Source organism: Polistes canadensis, unplaced genomic scaffold, assembly GCF_001313835.1.
Source record: "Polistes canadensis isolate GaletaPanama2010 unplaced genomic scaffold, ASM131383v1 scaffold_33, whole genome shotgun sequence".
Lineage (NCBI taxonomy): Eukaryota > Metazoa > Arthropoda > Insecta > Hymenoptera > Vespidae > Polistes > Polistes canadensis.
The window spans coordinates 917,860-944,217 of NW_014569580.1; the positions used below are offsets into that span (position 1 = coordinate 917,860).

At 34.9% G+C, this 26,358-nt stretch overlaps 1 protein-coding gene across 3 annotated transcripts in view; it reads left to right on the forward strand.

Annotated features, from left to right (window-relative positions):
- The first annotated feature begins 821 nt into the window (after positions 1-821).
- The window catches only part of LOC106784304 (headcase protein-like), a 142,868-nt gene continuing 117,331 nt past the window's right edge, over positions 822-26,358 (forward strand). Inside the window, exon 1 of one of the 3 annotated variants that reach the window (XM_014743689.1) lies at positions 822-5,072. In XM_014743689.1, the coding sequence (XP_014599175.1) occupies positions 4,228-5,072 (845 nt within the window). In that variant the 5' untranslated portion in view covers positions 822-4,227. Of the gene's footprint in view, positions 5,073-20,298; positions 20,512-26,358 lie in introns of those variants that run through there. The other 2 variants (XM_014743688.1, XM_014743690.1) reach the window with 2 other exon arrangements.

The following is a 26,358-nucleotide window of genomic DNA, read 5'->3' on the forward strand; positions in this document are numbered from 1 at the left end:
TGATAAGTATGTGCTTCTTATTATCAAATAAGTTATCCACCCGCATCTGATTATAATGGATTTCAAACGATCTTGCGAAAAATTCGAAATTCGTACAATGATGTTTAATTAAATTAGAGTTTACTCATAGCATGACGCGGCGCTGATATAAGAAAAGCCAAAATAAAGAAAGGAATAAAGAAAGAAATAAAGAAAGAAATAAAGAAAGAAAGAAAGAAAGAAAACGATCGATCCGAGTATATCCGGCGACCGTTGTTCAGTACGATGTTTGTGCTCTATTGGTGAGAACTAAAACGAGAATTTCTCAGAAGTAACGTAACTAATCGACTAAATAACGTATATAAATAAAATAGTGATTAATGATTTCGAGGGCTCGATTGAGTGTGTGCGTTCTCGGAAAGCTTGTATATTCCTTTCACTAATTTAGAAAACGAATGGGAGACTGTTTTAATGGGAATTTGGTATGCTGATAAGAATTAGAAATAATCGTGATAATTTCCGTTTCAACTGGAAAAACCAACATTTTCTTTATCTATTTTCATTCACTTTTTTGTTTCTATACATTTATATAAAATCATCAACGAAAATATAATAATTATTATTATTATTTTACGTTACGTTATATAATTATATTAAAGATTATAAAATGAAATTATATATCTTCAGTCAATCTTCTTATTTTATTGTGTTGACTATAAAGCTTATCATTTCGTTCGATGTATCGATAAATCGGATATGTATACATGTAAGTAAGTATTATTTGCTTGCTTGGTTGCAACTTAATCCAATCTGTGAATTTCTTCCTTATAAGCTCACAATCAGGAAAAAAGAAATATTCGATAATGCTTCCTTTCGAGAAGAAGTTTTAGATTATGATAGATATTTTCTCGTGAATGAGTCTATATGTAAATACGATTATGGTTTCTTTCCATTTTGGTATAGTATATGCATGAGTTCTTTATAAAATACGTATGATTCACACGTTTATTAAAAGCCGTTCGCATATCAGTGAAAAAAACTGGAAAACGAATCTATCAGTTTGGCATAATTCAAACACGAGTCACGTGTATTAAATATCATCGAGTTTAAGAAATCATCGATATGCTCATAAATTTATTTGTTTAATAAATAAAAAGCTGGATCCAATTCAAATGTAAATAAAATGACCCCCAATCGTAATAATTAAAATAGTAAATACAAGTGTTAAGATGAATTGATGATATTTGAAGGAAATAATTGAGAGTTCTTAAAAAGAAAAAAACGATATAAAAATTAAGGAAATATTAGGAAAAATAAATCTCCCTGAAAGATCAATGAGTATTATTTATATATTTATGGTAGTTTATAGTTGCAAAAACGACATTAGAATATTAGGAAAGCATAAACACGTGGCGCAACATCAAACATTGTTCGTTCTAAACCTATGAATTGAAATCGTGCAAACCGATAGGTAGTTTCCGAAGAAATCTAATTCTAGATAATGGGACGAACTAAACAAAGTAAGAAGTATCACGAAATTGACGTAATCGAAAGAGTCCTCTCGTGTCCAGAACAATCGAATAGACGAAAACTTCGTGATATTCAGCACGTACGCATTCAATAAATTCCTAGAATAACGATGTTGGTTAATTAGTTGAAAAAATAACAAAAAAAAACCGTACGACGAAAATGGTTTTTATTGCTTTTATTTTTGTTTTTTTTCTTTTACGTCTTTGTCTCTTATGGTGTTTATTTTCCATCTTATATGCTACGAAGTAGATGTTCAAAACTTTATCGACGCATAAAATTCTGACATAAGAGTTTCGTTATTCTTACGTAAATAAACAAATCCATACAAAAACACAACGTTTTCTCTTTGAAGACATTTTTTCTTCCGAGTTTTGACTCTCTCTCTCCCATGTCAGATTAGTTCGAGCGATACAAAACATTACAACGTTCCTCTCTCTCTCTCTCTCTCTCTCTCTGCTAATTTTCCTCATCACTCGACGAAGGTTTCGTCAATTATAAATTTCTATAGAGAATCTCACGATAGGAAATGAACGTTTATCCGACAAGAAATTCAAGCTGGATTAGAAAAGAACAAAAAATTTGTTTCAACGTAATGCAGTATTGTTTTTGAACGTATCCACCCGAAACGAAAAAAAAATCCAATTGTTTTAAGAGACTAACCTGACTAATATACACATGCATATACTATACTATTAACGAAACAATGGTTTCATGTAACACGCGTTCGTGTCAATAACGTCTGTAAAGTTACTAATAACAACAAAAAAATCAATAGGAAAAATAAAAAGAAAGAGAACAAAAATGATCTCTAGACTTGCAAAAAGGAGAGTATTGTCAAAAACGTATAGGTGATACAACAAGAGAAAAGACGGGATTACCTTTATACAATTTCCGTGTAACTCCATGAGCATGAAAGAGAGAGAAAGAGAAAGAGAAAGAGAAAGAGAAAGAAAGAGAGAAATAGGTGGCTGAGAATCGCGTGTGACGCGCACGAGCGCGTAGCACGCACACGCTCGTCGCGGATTATTCGTATAGTAGGGCTGTCGTGAAAAGTAAAACGCGTCGGACTCTTGGTAGGATGCGATGTTACACACATATGTATTTACACACACACACAACGCGCGCGTTTCGCTCGCGCGCATTCACGGGTAGACGGCGAGAGGGTGGGTGGAAGGCAGAGGGTGAAGGAGAAGCTGCACAGCTCGCTCACGAGACGAAGCGAGACGATTTGATCGGTAAACGCGTGGAAGAGAGAGAGAGAGAGAAGGATGGGCGCCGAGCCGGCCGGGGGACGAGAACGGCGGGCATCGATTGGCGCGCTAGCCGTGACCCCCACCATGCCGCTTTCGCTTTCACCCAATGAGGCCTCACTTTCGCGCTCGCCCGCGCTTCGAGCCACGGCAGCCGGCACGCTGTCGTCGCCGGTACTCTCAGTGATTCTGGTGCACCCTAACGTGCGAGCGGACGTGCGACCGAACGTGCGAGAGTACGTGCGGTTTTTTTTTAAAAACTCTCGTCATCATTTCTCTGAGCTACGCACAAGATAGATAGATAGAGAGAGAGAGAGAGATAAAGACAAATAAAAAGACATAAGAAGTAACGAAAAAAAAAAAAACACATAATATAGAGACTTATCATTACGTTGGTGGTGATTTTCTATCAGAAGTTTTGCTCGACGATGATATCCGTCGAAGGCGCGAAAAATTGATTTGAAAGTGTGGGTGGTAGAGAAAGAAAAATTTATCCTTTGGAAATTGCGTTTTATCGAACGTCGCGCGCGCCCCTCACCGGTGACCCTGACACTCGGACACACCGGGCACATACGGCGCGCACGTCGTCTCTTGTACTCTGCAGCAGGCGGGAGAAGAACAAGAGGAGGAAGAAGAAAAGGAAGAAGAGAGAAGACAGAAACAGCAGCAGCAGCAACATCGAGGCGGCCACCAGTCAGACAGTCAGTCAGTCAGCCAGCCAGCCAGCCAGTTCCGATCACACGTTCCATGGTACGCGATCATTGTGAGAAACTTGTCCAACGGTGTTCCTTGTCATATTCGATCGAGCCAATCATAGGACAAACATACATAAAGTAATTCGTTTTAAATCTAATCTGAAGTTAGTGCATTTAATAATCGAGAAAAAGCATTTAAATATTAAAGTACGCGTAGCGTCCACTCGTTTCAACGGTGTCGCCTCGATCGAGTTGACCTTGACTTTGATTCTTCGTCGATCTTCGCGATCTCGTTCTGCTGAATTGGTCGAGCCGAGTCGACTCGTATACCGGTTTATGGGGGTGGATGAAATATCCCTGTTTTCGAGTTCTCTAACTTCTAAATAACATTCCAAAAGTTGACGCGCGTGCTTGTAAGCCGGTCGGAAGGAGAAGAAAGAGACCACGTGACACTCATCCTACTTCTCGAACGTAGAAACGCGAAACGGGCGGGAAAATGACTGAGTGATCCAAACGTCGATTACTCGAATGTTTTATAATATCGATACGTCGTGTTTTTCAACGTCGTTGTTTGACGATAAGAATCAAATAAAACAGGGTAAAATTTAGGACGAAGGAAGGTATTGGAATTAGAGGGAGGAAGAAAAGAAGAAAAAGAAAGAGAGAGAGAGAGAGAGAGAGTGAGGGAGACAGCAGGCAGACAGGGAGACAGGAAGACAGGAAAATCAAGAAAAACGGCTGCCACGGCTTTCGAGATCGGTTGTTTAAGAGCCATGGCCCCTCGGCGCCACGGCAATGGTCACGCTGCTGGTGGCGGTGGCCTCGTAGACAACAACAACGGCGGCATAGGTGCGCCCGGAAGTAACGACGCCGTTCAAATGGAGAACAATTTGGTTATTGGTCAGAACAACAACAATAACAACAACAATAATAATAATAACAATAATATCAACAACGGTATTAACAATCAAGGTACTACTCGTTGTTGCACCCCGACAGGGGAATGCTTGCGCAGTGATTCTCTGATACGAATGAATGCCCTGCACGACGCGGTTAAGGTCATTTGCAATAACGAGAACTGCCCGGTTGGACAGTTCATGCATCGCGAGTGTTTCGATGCGTGGGAGCAAACGATCCTGACCTATCTTAAAAGCTGCGGACGCGCAAGAAGCTGGTCCGAGAGACAACGTCATCAAAATCTCTGGACGAAGAAAGGCTACGATCTTGCATTTAAAGCCTGCGGATGCCGGTGCGGACGTGGCCATCTTAAGAAAGACCTCGACTGGATGCCACCGGGCTTAGGTAACGCTCCGGGCAATCGTCACGACGAGAACGAAGCTAAGAAGAAAAAACGACGCAATCGGCAAAACACTCGGCCGACTTTAGCCGTATCGGCCGGTCCACCCAATCACTCAAGTCACGTAGTTTCTGCGAACGGACGTGGCACCACCGAAGCACAACTCATCGAATCCGGACGCGGCAGGGCCGGTTCTCTTTCATCGAGCACCGGTTCGAGTTCACCACCGGCCACCAGCGAGCCCAGTGTCAGTCCTCTTCATCAACCCCAGGCCATCGTCAAGAAGAAGAGTAAGATTGACTTTTTTGCCGATCGAGCAAGGTTAGTAGTATTAACAAATAAATTATCAATACCGGTTGTGAAGTACTACGATACCAATTAACATTTGCAACAAGTAATTTTGTTATACAATTTTTTTGTTTAACATTGTTTTCGAATGTCTTCTTATCCTTCTTTTTTGCTTCATATTCATGCCCCTATTTTTTTTAATAAGAAAATCTTGCGTTGTCCGATTATCAACAAATCAAGAAAAATTATAATAATATAATAACACATTTATTACTTATTGTCGTTTGAAATTCTTCGCCGCTGAATGAAAATATTTTCTTTGTTTCGTTCTTTTCATACAGCAATTTGTACGCCGCGTGTTATTGTATTGTTCAAGTAGCAGCAATGGTTTCTTTCATGCTAAAACGTACTTTCCTTTTCGAGATGCTTTTTTATTTTCCTCTCTTTCTTTTTTTTTCTTTTTTTCTTAAGTTTTCTTAAAACATATGTAATATTCTTTGAAGAGGGTATTCGTATATTATCCAGCAACAGTAACAGCAGCAGCAGTAACAGCGTACTTGGCGATATCCTTGTAAAGGAGGCAGCGCGGCTCCTCCTATCGCTTCGGATCTTCTCGGAAACGTTAACGGGAGAAACGGAGTAGAGGAGAGAGATTACCTCTTATAAACGTAACCCGATATATCCCTGAGGATCACTCTCTGTTAGCTTGAAATTTCGATCTCTCTCTCTCTCTTCCACTTCCACTCCTATTCTAGGATAGAATTTCGATAGAAGGAAGATAGGTAGAAGTCTCTTTGATTTAAGACGATTGGTCTCCGTTTAACCTAGAAAAAGAAACATCAGAACGCGATCGTTCCGTTCAAATCGTTTGGGGGGGGGGTTTCATTGGAAGTCAGGAGGAATAAAAGAAAGATAGAGAAAGAAGAGAGGGAGAGAAAGGAAATAAAGATTCTTTTCTACTTCGTTTCGAAGAACAAAAGAGCACTTGTGTAAGGAGAAGGAAAGCGGAAGTTCTTTTCTTTCCCCTTCTCATTGAAGAACTTTCCAGACGAGCTTTTCCGAGAGGCTTGAATGAAATTGCGAGTTCGTTTTGCGAAACGAAAGGAAAAGAAGAGAGAAAAAAAGTATATGTGTGTGTGTGTGTGAGAGAGAGAGAAAGAGAGAAAAAAAAACACATAAGGAGAAAATATATATCGGCTATATGTGTATAATCATATGTCGTTTTTCGAAGGGTGAAAAGACGAAGGGTAGGAAAGACGAAGAAGATTACGTTGTCTCGTCCTACCCAGGGCGGGCGTGTATGTGCGCGCGTTTCAGGCATATTCGAAGCATCCTACTATTTTTAGATTCCGGCTTGGAAACTTGTCCTATTTTTGTTGGTAGTTTCTATCGAATCGTGTTTAGACGAAGAAAGTAACGAAGAAGATCTTTAAAGCACACATAGAACAATTTCTTTTTCTATCTGCCGTTTACGTTATCGTCAAGATTTTCTTTTTAGTAGAATATAATAATAATAATAATAATATTATTCGAAAGATTTGTTTGTTCGATTATCTTAGGATTGTGTTTTTATTTTTTCAATTCATCATTAATCCACTTAATATCTGATTGATTAGTTTTATAACAATATCGTTGATTCGAATTATTTATGCACCCTAAAAACGTACACACACATATATATTGTATATCTATTACAATCTGCCACTGTTACTGATATCATTTCTATTTGCAAGTTTGGTCTCGTGTTGCGATTAAAAAAGTGCGCACGTTCGCGCAAACGAAATAGGAGCCGTTTTCGTTTTCAGCTCAAACAGAGCGACACAAAACCGAATAATCATACAACGTTCCTCGAGTTCTTAAAACAACCATCGACATTTACCGAGAATCTTCTCAATTTTTTTCTTTTCTTTTTTTTTTTTTTGTTCTTCCTTGCATTTGAGCGTGTGCATCTGAACGAAGATATAGAGAGAAGAAGAAGAAGAAGAAGAAGAAGTGGTGAAGAAGAAAAGATAAGAAGGGAGAGGGAATAGAAAAGGAAGAGAAAAAGTTGCAGGAAAGAGATAGAGTGAGAGAGAGAGAGAAATGTTTGTGGCCTTGACCGTGGCCACCTCTTCAGGGCCACCAAGTAAAGGAGGAGCCCGATGCTCTAGCAGTTCTTCAAGGCCAACTGCATTGAATCACGGCACCACGATGCATTTAAAGAGGCAGAACGACGAAGAGAGAATACGTTTAAAAATTCGTACACGTTGTTTTTTCTTTTTTCATCACTCTCCCTTTTTATTTTTCAAAGGGAAGAGGGGAGGAACTATCTATACTGATTTTACTTTTGTATTTTTGATTTTGTATCAATTTAAAATATATGAAATATTCGCGAATTTAAACGGATTATAATTCGACTTTTGAAATTTTGTTTAATTTTATTATCGAACCGATTGATCGCGAAACTCCAACTTCTTTTTATATTTAATGTAAGACAAATTTTCTTTCTCTATTACTATTTTATAATTGCTCGGTAACAAATGATAAAATCATGCATTTTATTTCATCAATCTTTCTTTTTTTTCTTTTTATTTCTGCAGAGTTAATCGTTTTGGTATATAAAAGACTCTTAAATATATCGATTATGATAAACAATTTGTTTTTCATCCTTTTAATTATACGATATTATAAATAAAAATATCTTTCTCGATTTAATTTACATTTTTCAATCCCGTCCGACCGTAAAAAAGTTTTCTTTTTGTTTTTGTTTTTTTTCTTTTTTTTTTTTTAAAAAGATGTTACTGTTACGTAACCCCTCTCTCATCTTTAGGAAACGCCAATGTTTCCTTTTATTTTCAATCTAACGACGTGTCGGTGGGAGAACAACGGGCTCGTAAAATTTCAAGGAGTTGTCCCTTTGTTTCTTTCTCTCTCTCTTTCTTCTCTTCTATTTCGCTCTCTCTCTCTCTCTCTCTCTCTCTCTCCCTCTCACTTTCTCTTTCTTATATTCTCTACTTCCTTATCCCAGCCCTATGTCTCGCGACACATTCCTCCTCCTTTATGGGCTTCAATTAAAAGGAGGAGCTTCCTCCGAACTGCGCATTATCCTAAATCTTTCGGGTGGTGGTTGTCGAGAAGGGGGTCCACCATCACCATCACCATCACCACTACCACCATTCCAACGACACACAATGACTACGATGAAGATGGTATGGTGGCACGCCTTGTTCCGTTGAGGGATCGAGAGGGATAACAACGAGGATGTCGATTACCAATTCTAAATATCGTTGTACGTAACTGCGAAGGCACAAACGGCAGCAGCAGCAGTAGCAGCAAGCCAAGGGTGGTTGCTGCTTACTCGTTGTTACTAAAGCAACTTTTTTTTCTATTTTGTTTCTTTTGTTTCTTTTTCAGTTCTAAACGTCTTCTTCCTAACGTTATTTTTAGAGAAGAAATCATGACTTCTTTTATTTTCCTTTTATCTTATCTTAAAATATATTTCATTTACGAGTTTTTCGTATGGTCGAACTGTATTTCTATAATTTTGTTCTATTTATATTGCAATTGTTGATAATAATTATATTTTTAACCAATCATGCGAGGTTATTTTTTTTCTTTTTTTTTATCGATAAAATTTAAAAGAATCATTTTTGTATCATGTTTATTTTCTTCGAAAAGTAATTTCGAACTTTTGCGTTGTTACTGTTTTAATATTCCTTTTTTTTTTTTTTTTTTCTTTTTCCTTTAGGAATTTCCTGTTCGGATAAACAAGCCCGAGCATTTAGCCGGTAGCGATAAGAAATTATCTTACCTAGTCACCTTCATGTTAGACAAATCGCAGTTTCACACGCGAGATAAATGTCGGTATTTCTAAGAAACAAATGTTATCATTTTTTTTTTTTTTTAAGGTATCTTTCTTAACCAAGAAGTAACACAATGACTGTAGAAACTTGTTCATGTATTTTTCGGGAAATATTTTATGCATTCGTTTATCTGTTTTTTTGTTTCCTCTCCCTTTCATAAATGGATTCACATCACGAAGCTTTTCGTTTTAATTTAATTGCATTCGGTGCATTCGTCTCTGATTTGTCGAGTTTATTAATTTTTCAATCTATTTCAAATATCAAAAATTTAATTTATTTTATAAAAACAAAAAAAAAAAGAGGTAAAATATGTTTTCAACACTCGAACACTCTTTTTATTATTTATTTTTATAGGAACACATGAAGATTTTTAACAATAATTACAACGAGACTCACGAGATCTTTAATTATATTATATATATATTTTTTTTGCATAATATTGTTGAGCAAGAGCCATGAGCTGTTTAAGTAAGAGTTTGTAGCTTTAACCGGTATAGTAATTATCACTTTCTTCGTCTCTTCATTATCGATCGTTTACAGTAAAGGTAAATGATCGTTACGTGTTATTCAATTGTGTTCAGTGTGATCAATCGATCGATCGATAATTCCTACCTCAAACATGGGAATTAACGCGTTGCGAGAACTCTTCGATGATCTTTACAATAATTGTTTATTCTCTTTTTTTTTTTTTTTTTTTCATATATTTTTCCTACAAATTCATAAAAAATATACCGACGAAAATGTCAAGGCAGATTACTCAACATACGAATTATTCGAAATTTTATACGTTGGTTTTATGTAATACGGTAATACAATGATATTATGGTTGAACTAATGATAATTTTGATCAAATCTTTTGAGATATATTTGTAATATTTTATTATTAAGTTTTTTGTATCTACGCCAATATTGAGGAAATATTCTATGCTCAAAAATAAGACACACAATAATGTGTTATATAAAAATAAATCATTTTAAAAGGCTTTGTTCAAAAGTTACAACAACAATTTTCAAAATATCTCAATGTATTGTATTGAAAATATTGCCCTCGCTTACAAGAATACAAGTTTGATGCACGTGTCGTTACCATGCTTTATTCTGACACGACGAATTTCTTCTTGCTTTCTATTAATTTCTACAACTGCATCCACATAATTCGTTCTACAATAACATCAAATATAACTATAACAGTTGTATAAGAATCTTCTTTTACATCAGTTTCTTCTATAAATAAAAATGTAATTGAAGTGAACTAGACTGCCAAGTTATTGTTCAGAGAAAACTAAATAGTTGAATCATTTAAAGATAGTAAACAACACGAATATCATCATTGTGTAACATATTTAGACAATTTTACAATTTATGTGTTGAATAAAAGTTTAACTGATTTACATTGTACATATAACATATTTTCTCATTTATTAACGTAATATACGTGTGTACGAAACAAATATCTCGGACACTTTGTATAATTAATCACAAATAAATTGGTACATACATTTTTCGTTTAAATTATGTTTGTTAGATTCGAACAGGTATTTATAGATAAGAGTTAAAAGTGATGTAACGATGAAGATAACTAAAAAGAAAGAAGGAAAGAGAAAGAGTATGCTTAGAAAGGATCGACGAGTTCGGGGATTGACCCTGAACCTCGAACCTCGACCCTCAAGCTTGCAAGAACAGAACAGAACAGTGAATGAGAGTGAGTGAGATAGACAGATCTTCCAAGGATGCCTTAAAGAAGACAGGGCGAGATGCGTACTTCCAACATTTCTTTCCTCCTCCTATCGGTCGCGTGTTTCTTTTTTCTAAAGGTCGAATTTGCCCTTAATTAAATTCTCTTCGAAGGGTGGATATATTCATCCCCCTCTTTCTAGGACAAATCCAGTTGAATTTTCGCGTTATTATCGGACCTCGAACTTTACTCCACCTTCTCTCCATTCTCTTTTTTTCTTTTTCTTCTTTTCATCCCAAATAAGACATTCCATTCGCGCCGTAGTCGAAAAAAAGAGGGTCGTGAGTGTTCCAATTATTATTAAAAAAAAAAGAAAAAAAGAAAAGAAAAGAAGAGGAAGTAACGTGAAAGATAAAATATGCTAAGAGGTTTATGCTTCTTTATTCTCTTTTCTTTCTGCCCTCCTTATATTTATTAGTTTACTTCTTATATTATACTCTTTGTATAAATAAGTAATTTATTATTATTATTATATTATTTTATTATATCTATACAGTTAATCGTAGAGGAATATATTTATACCTTTTATTTTCATTTTAAATAATTTATTATTTGTGTGTATGTGTAATGCAATATTATATTTCTAAATTTGTCCACACAGAAAACATAATACAATCGTTTAAAAAAATCTGATAAGATTCAAAATAGGAAGACCAATCATAAATACGAATATCAATGTTCATTATCATTTATCTCAAATTATATTTTTTGTTTAAGAATAATATGTTCTTCTCTTGCAATAATAAAATTTATATTTTAATTTGAACGTTAAATAATCCCGAAAATAATAGGATTTCGTGTTTAATAATTTCAGTACCTTGCATTACAAGCATATATCAATTATTTTAAATTGACAGCAGGGGTGGGTACGAATAATAGGGGACGATATTGCGACTTCACCGTAAAGAATATTTGTTTCTTCACGATGTGTATATATGGTGTCTGTATTTAAAAGTTAAACAGAGAGGTTCTGATAGGTTCCCATTACATCCCCTAACTTCGTAGAGAGATACATAGGTAGAACACTAGTTTAAGATTTATAATAAATTTGTCTTCCTTGCTTGTGTTCCACACCCCCCACCTCACCCTCTCTTCCCCTTCATCAAAAAAAGTAAGTAAACCGGGTCGAAGTAATCTAAATGTGACGAGTTTTGTCTTTCTCTATATAGTAGCAGCATATAATTTTTTTTTTTACCCCCGATTATTTTTTTTCCTCGTTTCTTTTCTGAAATGAGCTCTTGCAAGGGATAGTTGGGGGGGGGGGTGAGAGTGAAGGGGGTTTTGGTCGCATAAGAAGAAGAAAAGTTTATAAAGGGATTAAACTTCGTTATAACTCGTGCCTTTCTGAATTTTTTTTTTTTTATTTTTCTTCTTCTTCTTCTTCTTCTTCCGCAGCTACAACAACACCACCATCAACTTGTCGGATATTACACATTTTTCCTTCCCTTGGTGTTAGGTTAATAATAACAAGGCGACTTTCATTATTACCGCATGTTTAACTAACCGACCGGTCGGTTAACGAGATTAGACGGGCCAACCAACTTATGGGGTATCGCGAAAATTATGCCCACGTTTTAGTTAACTTTTTTTATATTTTCTTTTTCTCTGCTGTTTTTTTTTTTCGCTTTTTATTTTTCTCTTCCTCTCTGTGTATTCGTGTTTTATAAAAAAAAAAAAAATGAAAGGAATTTTCGATCTATTATATTTCAAAGCTCACGAGATTAGCGAACGTGATTAACACAACACGTTGATTGCCAGGTGCATTTCACGTGATTCGTCCGTGGCGCTTCTAACATGAATTCTTTTTATTATGGGGGGATCATTTTTTTTTTTTTTTTGTATTAGTTCAAATACATTTAATTACTATATATGCACAAATGAATGATATTATTTTATTAATACATTGTGTGTTAATCGAAGATAATGAAGAATTGATTGCAAATGTCATTTTTATAATTAGATTATGCATATACTTTTTTTTTTTTTTTTAATATTATAATTAACGAATGAGTTCTCAGCACCTAGAGGTTATTGGATGGGTTAATATAAAAATTTCGTTTATACCGACTCACGCAATACATTTGCATCATTTTGATTTGTTTAGTGATTATGAGAATTAGCATATAAAAGTATTATAGCAGTACCGGTCGTGGAACAAGTTCTCCGAAAAAGAATTTCGCAGTCCTCGGGATTATCATCGTGCCTTACATTATTCAGTTGGTAAAAGAAACGTCCTTCACACGTTGACCCAAACTCCACTTGCGTATCTTTCATCTTTTATTTCGTATTAGGTAGAAAGACAGAAAGAAAAACAAAGAGAGAGAGACAGAAGATTACACGTGCGCGTGTACATCGACGAATGCGTAATAAACTGTTTGTCAAATTTATGCAAATTCATAGATCGTATAAGCCTCTGGTAGAGGAAACGACGACAACAACACACCTTCTTTTTCGCATGTCGTTAACATTCATGAATTGAAAGCTACTCGTAATCACTTCTCTTTCTCTCTCTCTTCCTGTCCTCTTCTTTTATTCTTTGTCTTATTTCATACTTCGACGATCACTTTTGCGCCTTCTTCTTTTTTTTTTTTTTTTTTGTCGTAACCAAGCCACGCTTTATTTTATCATATTATAAAAGGTTTCCTGACTGGCTGGAGGGGGAGAATGTGTGTTTAACTTTGGCTTTGTCGTAAATTCACAAAGCAGCAATATGTATTTAAAAAGAATTAATAAATACGAAGAAAACAATGTGTTTCATTAAACAGAAAAAGTTGACAATATCATCGAGGATATTATATATATCTAGTGGCTTTTTAATTTAATTTACTTTTATTAGTTCGATTGAATGAGAAAGAGAGACTTTGTTGTTGGTAGTAGTGAATCGAATGAATAAAACAGATTTTATTCTATCGTCTCTTGTGTGTCACAGAGTTTGCGTCAGAGTTTTACAGAGTTTATTTATAACTTTTTTCCTCGGGCAAGAAATATAAGAATTTCCTTTCTCTCTTGTTTCTTGCGATTATATCTCGTAATTTCGAAAAGGCAAGTGTTTTAACACACTACTACACAGGTCCAAATTTTGAAATACATAAGAGAGAGGAGGGAACCATTGTGAACATAAGAAAATGTTCAAATCAAATAAGGACATATCATTTAGTTTTTTATATAATATTTGATATAATCGAACAACGACGGGGTGGGTGGTGTGTCAAATCAAACGTTGTATTCGATTTTCTACGTAAATCAGCACCAAGTTTCTTTTTTAAACGTTTAGCCTGTAATGTATTCACACATATTATTATAAAAGAGCAAGAAAGTAGGAGTTGTTGGGACGAGGAGAGAAGAAGAATGGAAGGGCTAGTAATTTGGAAAGGTACAATGAGTATGAATACTATGGGGGTATCCCTTCTCGAGGTTAATTAGCGTAGCCCGGTAGTGGCGTCCAGACTGTGTTTGTCGATGGACCATTTTCATGGGTACTTGGTTACGGGATGGTTATTTTCGTTAAAAATATCAACCCCTACGGCAAGTCTAGTTACATTAAACTCGCTCACAACGTGCATTGCCCATTTCAAGATATATATATATATATATTTGTTCGTACACAAGGGGGGTCATGTTGTCAAAGTTCCCATCGAATGACCGTAATTAAAGAAAATTACGTCTCGCCTTTTGCCGAACACATTTCCGATAAGGTACGTACGCCATTTGTGTACTACTACCCCCTCGGTCCTTCCGTTATCGATTGAACCACGGCAAGAAAATATTTATCGTCCGTCATTAATCACGTTTTTTCTCTCTCTCTCTCTTTCTTCTCTTTCAATTGACTCTTTAATTTCACAACGAATTTTCATTAATGTCCGTCTGTGACATGGAAAGAGACATCTGTCAGGTTAAACGCAATTCTATCAAATGGACATTTTCCAAAATTCCTCCTGGAATTATTCCTGGTCGGATTTCAATTTGGATTGATAAACGAATAAATAATATGCTGTTAATAATTTATACGAATTTATCTAAATCGTCCCATGCGATTTGTAATGAGCTTTTATTGAAAGAACTGATGAAGCTGAGAGAGAGAAAAAGAAAGAAAGAAATGAATATTTATTTGATAAATTCACCTACATTTTTTTTCTCACGGATATATGTTTAATTAACTGTGTTGAAATATAACAGACGTTAATAATTATTATCCTTTCTATATCATTTATATCTTTATCTCTCCTGTATAACGTATTCGTCCTGAGTTGTTGTTGCAGTATACGAAAAATAAGAAGATACGCAGTAACTCTTCCGTAAATGTTTGTGAATGTTCGTGAATGCTCGTCGATTAAATCTCACCGACTTGAGGACCGAAAAGAAACGCGAATCTTTATTTACCCGATCCACCCGTTATCTTTTCTCTATCTTTCTTTCTTTCTCATTATCTGCTTTCAACGACTTTTGCAACTTTGTTTACGTACGTTTCTAAATGTCTCTACTATATATAGATATATTTTTTCTTTTTCTCTATGTATTTTTCATTTCCTGACTCTTGTCGATTATCTCTCGTCGTCTACTCAACATTGAAAAAATAATGTTGCGTAAAAGTAAAAGAAGTCCTATCTATCGGGTGTTCAAGGCCACGCGTGTACAGGCGCCGGTTTATATATGGACCACGTGTGTTGGTATGAATTATTGCAAGCCCAAGGGTTGTTTACTGCTAATTGCTTTGTTAACCTCGTATTTACCTCTCCCGAGATGCTAGTTTGCTCACTTTATGCTATCTTTCTCTTTCCCTCTCTTTCTCTTTCCATATGTTTTCCACGCACATTTGATAAAGATGATTGTTTTGATTATACGATACACGAGCGCGTTGTGTGTGTTGTATCTTTGCTCTGTTGATTTAGATTTTCTGTCGTATTTCTAATTAAAGAGAATGATAACGAGTCATTTATTTTATTTTTCTTCTCTTTTTTTTTTTTTTTCTTTTGTTTGTCCTTCTTTTTTAAACGATAATATTGTTGTTTATCATTTTGAGATTCGCTAATACGAAATCAGTCTTTATTTAATTTTATCTATCGTGTTCGATTTACAATCGCTCACGTAATAATACACTGTTGTAAATACGTTATTTTGACAAATATAAAGAATTTCTGTTTTTTTTTTCTTTTCCTATAAAAGATAACATAAAAAAAGTTCAACGATAAGGAGAATTTATATCTCGGCGTTATTTATTTAAACCGAACAGGCAAATAAAAAAAAAAAAAAGAAAGAATCACTGGTTAATGTGTTGCAATTGAAAGTTTCGTAATAAAAAAAGACATTTTGGATTTTCGTTCGAAAACATTCTCTCCCCGTAGAAATTCGAGATTTATCGGTTTGGATTATTGAACAAATCTACTACGTTCGGTTAGAGATTAATGGGATAAGAGCTTCTTTGAAGGCTTTCGATATACAATACACGTGTATACCTGCCTTGCTTTGCCTTGCCTTGCCTTGTCACACGACTTTTAGGATTTATACAAAAAGAAAAAGTATAGGGAAGGAGAGAGATTGGCGATAATGAAAAAAAGATACGCGTCAAGGTAAAACACACCATACGCATGTGTCGGCAAACCCAGTAAACACAACACAAAAACAACCACCACCACCCACCCACCCACCTACACCCTATCGTGATTTGGGAAAAACTTTATTCGCCGAGTCTTCTATTTTCTTTAATCGAATTTTTATTGGTCGAGAGTGGAATATAATACGTTGAGCTAAAAATAAACTACTGTAAGAAAAATAGATAATAAATTAAAATATATATATTACAACGCGTAACATTACGAGATAGATGTTTTTTCTTTCGCAACATTTATATTTTAATAATTTCATTTGAATTCCTCTTTATTTTATTCTATTTTTCGTCAACAAAATATATAACAAGAGAAAGATAATTGTTGTTGCTTCCGTTATTCAGACACTTTAGCGTGACTCGAATAACTTGGTGCGAAGGGTTAATTAATCGTTAACGAAGGTATCACTGGAGGCCTGGTTGGTGGTAATCGTGCAAGAGATCGCACGATAAGATAACGAGATTGCTTATTATCTGCTAACTACTTCCATAGAGAGTGCACTAGCCTCTTTCTTTCTTTCTCTCTCTCTCTCTCTATCTTTCTTTCTCTTGAGTGTTTGTTTACATCGTACGAGAATATATTGTTGTACATATATAAATACTTATATAGATTATCTCAGATTTATTTCATAAAATCGATGAAAAAAATTATTTTGCCGAGTTCTATATCGAGAGATCGATAATCGAACAGAGAGAGAGAGAGAGAGAGAAAGAGTGAGCAAGAGTGCGGTAGGGGGAGGGGTTCGTGTTTCTAAGGCTTACTTAGTGTTGTTCTGGCTTAATTAACGAACCTAGTCATCGTTTCTTATGTTACAAACGGTCTTTATTAGCATACAATTAAAGCCAAGGTATATACAGTCGAATAAATTTTTGCCTTGCGATGCAATACACGCAGAAATGAACGAACAAATAAATAAACGAACGAACGAACGAACGAATGAACGAATGAACAACGTGACGTATACTAAATTTTTATCTTCTCCCCCCTTTTTTCTTCCTCTCTCTTTCTTTCTTTCTTTCTTCGTCCATTGCGTGCCGCATACTTAAAACTTTTATTAATAGTAGAGGTAAAAACCTGCCGGAAGAACCGGTCTCTTCTCTCCCCCTGTGTGATTCTTTTCGATAGAACGACTTTCTTACTACGTTAGAAGCGTCATTTCGAGACGTAGAAAAGATTTGTGTTTTTTTTTTTTTCCTTCCTTTACCCGCGACCCCTTCATTTTAACCTTAGCCTTCTCTTCTTACTTCTTCTTCTTTCTATATACGCATTTAATTTATCCGTTTGTTCTTTTTCTTTTTTTGAGAAAATTGGTCGTGGCAACAAAATTGAGAATTGTGTTGTTTATAAGCCAATGCGATTGGGTTGTATTTTTCTTTTTTTTTTTTATTTGCAATTTTTATGATCAATGTTTAATTGATTAATGGTTAATCTTTGAATGTTTGAAATACATTTTGACGATTATAAGCTCGAGACCATTAATAATAAACTAAAGCTTTTCGTGTTAATATTATTTTGATAAAAATAACCAAATGTTCGAGAGAGAGATATATAAAATATTCTATGTCGAGCAATAAGATTGATAATAATTAATCATATGACAAGGTAAGATAATGTATTAACATAAGTTACCAGTGATTATGGTTATAAATTAAATCAATCATAATGCAATTAGAAGAATTTGATTAAATTAAATAATTAAAAAAAAAATTAAATTTTCTACTTTATAATAATTAACGAGATAAATACGCGAGTAACATTTTTTTTCCATTACTATAAAAACCTCTAATACTTGCCAATCATTATGTTAGTTCTCAAGTTTATTGGACGCCAATAAACCCACGAAGAGAGATATTTTGACGTTTTTACAAACGTCACAATAATAATCAGATAGGTCTCGACATTTAATCGAAAAAATAATCATTCTTTTTTTTCATTCTCTCTTTCTATTCGTGTCTTATTTTCTTCGTTTTATCGGACGCAATCGTATGCGGCAGCTGCTAACGTTTCCTTGGTTGTTGTTGGTGGCTTCCTTAGAAGGATCCTCACGTCTCTCGTAAGTAATTCGTGAAGCGAATCGAGGAATCCCATCCGCATCGTTCAAGGACACATGGGGAGATGTCAAAGGCGGAACCATCTTCGAGGGTCGTCCCCTCCCCTCCCCTCCCCTCCCCACCTCTCTTCCTTTCTCTTTAACACGTTCGCTGTCCTTTGATGTTACTACGCGTATATGGGGGGGAATGGTAAGATGATTTCGATTAGATATTCAAGATGATTGGTAAATGGATGTGTTAGATCTATGATTGAAAAGAGGGAGAAAAAGTATTTCCTAAAAGAACAACCAACCACATGGATTATACACAATGGATTAGTATTAAAAAAAAAAAGAACAACTGTTGACTTTCTTTTTTTTTTTATTTCAAAATTTTATTCATTCGACATTAGATGTCGAAAATATTCACGGAATTGCAAGATTAGTGGATGCATTGATTTTTTTAATTTTATGATACACAGTTGCATGTTTTACACTCCTGGCAACAAATTTAAGTGAGTATTTGTATACAAATGTTATGGTTTGCAATATCGGAATCTGAGACAATTAGCATTGATATAGAAAAAAAAAGGAAGAAACAAAGCATACGTTTTTCAACGTTGAAATTACATGAGAGATAACAAAAAAGAAAAAACTGGCTAATATCGAAGTAAACTAAAAAATGTAAGTTTGATGAAATGTGCATCCTACACCTGTTTCCTCCAACGTTGTCATGTATAGGTGTGTCTTGAAAAAAACACGGTACTCGCTGGTATAACATTTAATTGACTTTTTTTGTCTTCCCCATTGCTGGTGGAAATAAAAGCTCGTACGTGTCGTTTCGCGGAAAAGTCTCTCTCTCTCTCTCTCTCTCTCTTTCTTTCTCTCTCTCCTCGTGTGTATCATCATATTTTCTTCCGCGTTTGTATAAGAAAACACGTTAGTTTCGACAACAAGTTATTCCTCGGGAAAGGATGCGTTGATATTATTATTTACAGGTTTTTCTATCTCATCTTCCATTAAACGAGATATAACGCGGGTTATTGACATGCTGCTGCTGCTGGTACACGTTCGCGTGAAAAAAAAAAAAAAAAGAGAAAAAGTTTCCTTGAAAAAAAAAAAGTATCGACATTTTATTTATCAAGTATAAACAGATTTAATAATATAATTAAAAAGTCGTTCTATCGGTATACTGTTGTTGGATATATATATACACACACACACAAATATATATATATTTCTCTCTCGTAATTTGTTATATCATCGAAAACAGTTAACGCGAGTCGTGATTCCACGAATTGCTTCTACGATTCACCGTAATCGACTTAGCCAATAGTAAACTTGTATATACGTTTTCCTAGACATCTTCATTTTTCCTTGGACTGGCTTGGTCGTTGGCCTTCCAACGTAGATAATCGTTATCGCCGTAGTGTGAAATAGAAATAGATGGGGTAATAGACTGAACGAAAGAGAAAGAAAGAAAGAAAGAGAGAGAGAGAGAGAGAGAGAGAGAGAGAGAGTAAGTTAAACGGTGCATCACATACTTAACCCATTGGTTTGCAGTCTGTTGTCCTGTCTGCTGCATGCAATACCCCTGTCTAGCCTTTTAATCTTGTTCGCAGTACTGTTAAATGTTTGCATTGTTGTAATCGTTATAATTTAGTTTATAACAATTTCTTCTACGATATAATATATTTTTTTATCTCGATCAAAATGATGACATTAATAAATTGTAGTTTTGTTTAATATTAGCGTATCAAAATAAAAATTAAGAAAAAAACGTGTTTAAACAAAACAAAACTACATCGATATACATACTTAATCATGGAAGATAAAAATATCATCTCATCATAATTAACTATACCTATATCTTCCTAGTCATTAAAATATAGAGTTGATCGCGAGTGCAAGTGTACCAAAGTTAAAGATGATCGGACTTAGCAAGATCAAAGTCGTCGTTCTATCTTTCCTCCTTCTCCTTCTCCTCCATTTTCTCTCCTCCCTTCTCCACTTCTTCCTCTTCTTCTCTTTACTCGTCCTCTCTTACAAAGATCGCGCAAACAAATGCGACAGTGACGGCGAGCACCTGCGCATACATACGCGAGAAGCGTATTAATAGATAACAAATGTCTTGTTTGCGGGTTCCTACTCCTTCTCCTCCACCTCCACCTCCACTACCACCACCTTCGTATTACCTATCTCTACGTGCCTTCATAGAGACGAGAAAAAGAGAAAGAAATGAAGGAAAGGAGAAAGATGATGGGTGGGTGTGGCGATAAGGTGTCATATATCCAAAGTTAGTTTTTATATGTTTTAAATGAGAATACTGAATAAAGAAGCTGACACCATGAATATATATATATATAAATATGTTTGGTGTTTGTTGGATGGTTTGATGGTTGGTTGGTAGGTTGGTTGGTCGAGTGGCCGGTGTTATTAGCGATGTTTTTGCTCGAGGCATTTTTGCGCAGTTAGTCGATAAAACTTGTGACTCAGATGCCCTTCCGTTTCAGGTCTCAATGACAATCCCAATAGCACCTACACGTAGAGTGAACGAGTTAGTGAGTGAGTGAGAGATAACGAATGAACGAACGAACGAGCATACGAGAGAGAAAGAGAGAGAGAGAGATCGGTGGATAGCGCACGCGTGTCTCTCTCTCTCTCTCACACACACACACACACACACACACACACACACACACACACTTTGATTCTCTCTGATTCTCTCTGATTCTCCTGGATGCTCTTTGGGCGTGCCACAACCGAACGGACAGCGCATCGATTTCGCGCGAGCACTCGTGCAAGAAATCACGCGTGCAGAAACTGAGATAGTCGCGAGACTATATTATGATGTGTTGTTGCTTGGATATTTTTTCCTAATTCCTTAGATTTTCTTGTATAGTTCTCTTTCCAGTATTATGACTCATTAAAGAAAAAATATCTTCAATTTTTTTTTACATTTATTTATTTCAACTATGATATATTGTTTGTTTTATATATATAGGGACTAGAAACTAATGTCAGATTTTTTTTTTTTACATTAAATTTAAATACCGCTTTAAAGTACACAATTAGTTGATAAATGATAAACAAATATTTGCATAGGCAGAAACGATATTACTTTTTGGTTCTTCTAATAAACTATATATATATATATATTATTAGAATTAGTTCAGTACGCGTGACAATAATTTCATTTAATAGTTTTCCATATTTAATAAGAGTTAGTGATATTAGTTTGGTCATTTGATCAAATGAAATTTATAGTTTTTACAGTTTATATGACACACGTGCTCAATTCGTTGAAATCTAATGATATATGTTCTTCGAAGTTCTTCTTCTTTTGTCAGATTACGCAAATTAGTACGAGTTAAATGAAATAGAAAAGGGAGAAGAAAGAAAAGACAAAATATTTTTCTTTTTTTTTTCTCTCTCTCTTTCTTTCTGGAGTGGGGGAAACAGTTTAAAAAAGTCACTACAAGGTTAGATAAAAATGTTCTCCCGCTCTAGTAGGAAAAGTCAAGTCTCGAATACTGCTTAGGTTGTTGTAATCTTGCGATTATTTTGTACGTGTATCCCTCCTAGCTCCATCGTTCGTACGTTTTCTTTCTTTTTTTTTTTTTTTTTTACGTTCGTTTGCTTCGTGATAACAGTGTTGCGTTGTTGCGAGTATATATATACATATCCACACATGCAAATACATATTACACGTGTATACGGTATCATTGATAATAGAACTCTGATGCCAATTGGACCGCGAAGCATGACGATGATTTTCGTTCAACGAACATGTTGAAAATTAACTATCGCGATTTTAATTGTGTTCAATTTAAACTGACGTTATTTATCATTATGCACTTTTAATATCTCATATATATATATACATGTTACGATACTAAACTTAGACAATGCACACAAGATACAATGATTTGTCGAGTATTATTTTTCTCATATTTTTTCATCGAGTAGATTATTTTTTATCTTTTTTTTTCCTTCTCCGCTGCTTATGGCAGCAGCATACGGTTCTAAGAAAAAAAAAAAAATAAAATTCCTCGTGTTTCTTCCGAGTTATTTTTCGTGGATGGTAAACACACGCGATATGATGTTATTCTTCCTCCACTTCTTACGATAGTTCGATCCAAATACTGCGGTTAACATAAATATCGATTCGTATCTGTCGTCTCTTTTTCTCTCTCGTCACAGTGTTGTGTTGTGCTGTGCTGTGTTACGTAATTCTTGCGAAAAGTATTAGTCATACTAAAAACAATAAGTCCAATGTGTGATGCAACACCGTGTTCTCTCTAACATGCCTGTGAATGTCGAGATTAGAAACTGTGCAAAAGCCCAGAAGGAGGATTCGTCAGTTGTTGATGATTATGATTATGGGATGCCACACGCGTGTGATTCATAAAACACGTTGCTAGTTATTTTCTTTTGATTTCTTGTTTCTTTCTTTTTTTTTTTATTTTTTTCCTATTTTATTTTTCGATAAGAAGGGATTGTCTTTTCGTCCTTGACTCCGGTGGCTCGTGTGTGCTGTGTCTTTTCTTTTTTTTTTTTTCTTTTTCTTTTTTGTCTTTTCTTTAAACCATGAAATAACGTTTGAATTATTTTATTTACTATTAACGTTATTCCTTGATCAATCTTAAAGTTGGTTTAACTATTATTTTATTTCATTTCTCTATAATCTCTATGTGTGTGTGTGTGTGTGTGTCGAGATAATAATGTTAATATTTTACAGGTTTTTAACTTGTGTCTATATCAACACTACTATTTATATATTATCATTATAGTTTTTTATGTACACACATGTCACACACACACGCATGCGCGCGTAGTATGCATAATTCGTATATGTCATTTCATCGAGAGACAGGAAACGTATATACGTAAATAAGTTCTCGTAAACACGAGCGCCGGCTATCAAAAGTTATTTTTAAAACGTTCATTATCGTTGACTGTTCGTGCATGCTGCGATTCGTTAATTAGTTGCGACGTAATCCCTTGCCCGTATTATTTGTTTCCTCCGCTATCACCTACGTTGAGTCACGATCGTTCACTTTGTTTTTTTTTTTTCTACTTTTTTTCTTTTAACAATTAGAGAGACACGAAGTTGAAAAATATGTAAACTATATCGAACTGTGGGAGGGAGGGGGAAAGTTTCTTCAAATTTTTTTAATGCATAAGTTAAATAAGATTTTGTTTTTTCTCTCAATGTGATTTATATTTTGAATTATCGATAGGTTTCGATAAAAATTAGATTTAAAAATACGTCTCGATCATCTAATGGACAATATAAATTCTGATCGAATAATACAAAATATCTGATTTATTTATTTTTTGTTTTTGTTTGATTACGCGAGTCTAAAATTATCAAGAAAAATACGTAGAAACTTACCCCCTTTCCCTCCCATCCTCGAATCAATATTACACACACACATTGAACGAAAAAAATGGAAATTATTTATTCAGAACTATACTGCTGTTTCTATTCGTTCGTTCGTTCGTTCTTTCGTCGAGAAGAAGAAGAAGAAGATAAGATCCATTTGTAAAGCAGCCATGTGGAATCATTGTAAAGCGGCCCATTTCTGGTAATAATGTCGTTAGTTTTCATTAAGAGTGAGAGAAGGAAAAAAAAACCATAAGCTCTTTCTCTCTCTCTCTCATCTTCGTTAAACTCACGTTTTCATTCTTTCTCGTTTAACAGCCTGAACATCGTCGAGGACGACGACGATGATTATTATTGGCCGAGTTATTCGTACGATTAACACCAAAATTGCACACCGCCTACGAGAAGTGAAGTGAAGAGAAAAGAGAAGAGAAAAGAGAGATGTTTGATGTAACGAAAAATATATAGAAAAAGAAGAAGAAAAAAAAACATTCTTCCTCTCATAAAAGATCATTCGGTCTCGATAATAATACTTGTAAGGGTGATGGGGGGGGGATGATCGGTTCGTGTTATCTTAGCACGATTATTATCATAACGATTAAGTCAACTGTTTTCCCCACTTGTTGGGGATACCACACACTACCACCAACGTAGAAGAGATTTCTTCGAATTGATTTCCGATAAGTCATCATAAAGATTCACGGTGGGTGGGTGGGTTGGGGAGGAGGTCATTTGTTACAATTTATCGTGTATGTTTATCGATTAACTAATGTTCCATAAATAGAAATTGATTAAATTATATTAATGTGTGGTCAAGAAATTATGTAAAAGTGATTATGAACGAGAAAAAAAAAAAAGATAAAAAAAGAACGAGTTCTTCAATTACATTCGATCGCATAGCACGAAAACAACAAGCCTCTCATCATCCTCCTCCTTCTCCTCCACCTCTCTTCTCGTGTGTTTTTCATTTTGTTTTTCTTCAATTGATATACCTAGGAGGAGTAGGAGGAGGAGGAGGGGGGCGCAGGCCACATTGTGGTAAGAAAAGGAAGAGTAGGAGGAGACGAACGCGTAATATTTTCGTGACCCTTGTTTGACATTGCCAAAAATAACCAATACGGGCGACGATAGGACGATTTCATTCGAGTGGAGGCCAAGGTTAAGGTCGAGTTGTTTCTATCTCTATCTCTCTCTCTCTCTCTCTCCCTTTCGCTCTCGTTCTTCCTCTTCTTCTCTTCCTCAACTATATTGCCGTTCTCTGCTATATTGTCTCAGTTCTCTACGTCTGGTGCTGCTTGCTTGCATTTGCTTGTTTACTGCTTGTTTGCCTATTTGCTTGGTTGGTTGGTTGGTTGGTTGTCTCGTTTTCCGGTGACACAATTTGCGTCATTCAACCAACAAAGACGATTTACAAAACGATTAAACTTTACGATTGTTTTTTTTTTTTTTTATTTTACATTTCTGTCTTCTATTCGTGTTTTTTCTTTTCTTTTTCTTTTTCTTTTTTTATTCCCCTTCTTTTTGAAATCCGTTTATTATTATCGACTTTATCGAAAACTCGAGACGTAATCGCTTAGCATTAGTTTTGTTTTGTTTTGTTCTGTTCTGTTTTGTTTGTCGAGTATTTTTGATTTAACATTTAACCTTTCCATAGACACATCATGTTTATGAGATACGTATTTTTTATATATATATATATATATCGTATAACTAGTTTTTAATACAACCGGTATTTAAAATAGAAAGTTTTAATTATATTGTCGGATTTTAATACAATCGGCTATTTCGATTATCTCGATTTACATTCTTACATGTGTGTGTGTTAGTAATTAAATGTGATAAATCGTTCGGTTGTGTGTTAATCGGAGTTTATCTTTCTTGATATTTAAATTGTATTTGTGAAATGATATTAACGATTGGAATTTGCTCGTTGGGTAGGGATGGAGGAGGGGGAGGGGGAGGTATTTATCTGAAAGAAAAAAAATGTTTGTTACGTACTGTGCAAAATTGTAAAAAATAATTTGATACAGACGTTTCTTTCAGACACCAAAAAAAAAAAAATGTATAAAATAAATAAATAATTCTGATTTAAATTGGTCTCGGTATAATATATTTATAAATAAAATATTTATGTGTGTGTGTTGAGGAGAGATGAAAAGAAGAAAAGAGGCTTTGCTACGACACACATGCTTTTCCAATAATAATTTATTCGAGAACGTGTGTGTGTGTGTGTGACATCTAAGAAGAACGACGAGAGAGAGAGAGAGAGAGAAAAGATACTTTTACATAAATACGTTCTTATTCGTTTCAAAAAATTTGTTTCGAATAAAACGATTCCTTCTTACATCATCATTGTTACTCATAATTCGCGCTCTTTCACGTTGGAAAAAGAAACGTGCACCTTTTTTTTCTTCTTCTTATATATCGTCAAGAGTCGATATTTTTAGAATTTTAATATTTTTTTTTTAGTCCGGAAATCTGAAGTAGAGATGAGAAGAAGAAGAAGAAGAAATACGTATAGCTTGAAAAGCTCCTAAGCTAAGCTCAGCTCTCGTTCGTATACTCGAGTAATTTTGTATACGTATAAAAATATACACCAACACATTTAATATGTATATGCGTATATATATATATATATATATATGTTTCTTGTATTATTGGTAGTACGTATGCGTACGTATGTATCCTACTAATACAAACATATGTATATGAGTTTTATCG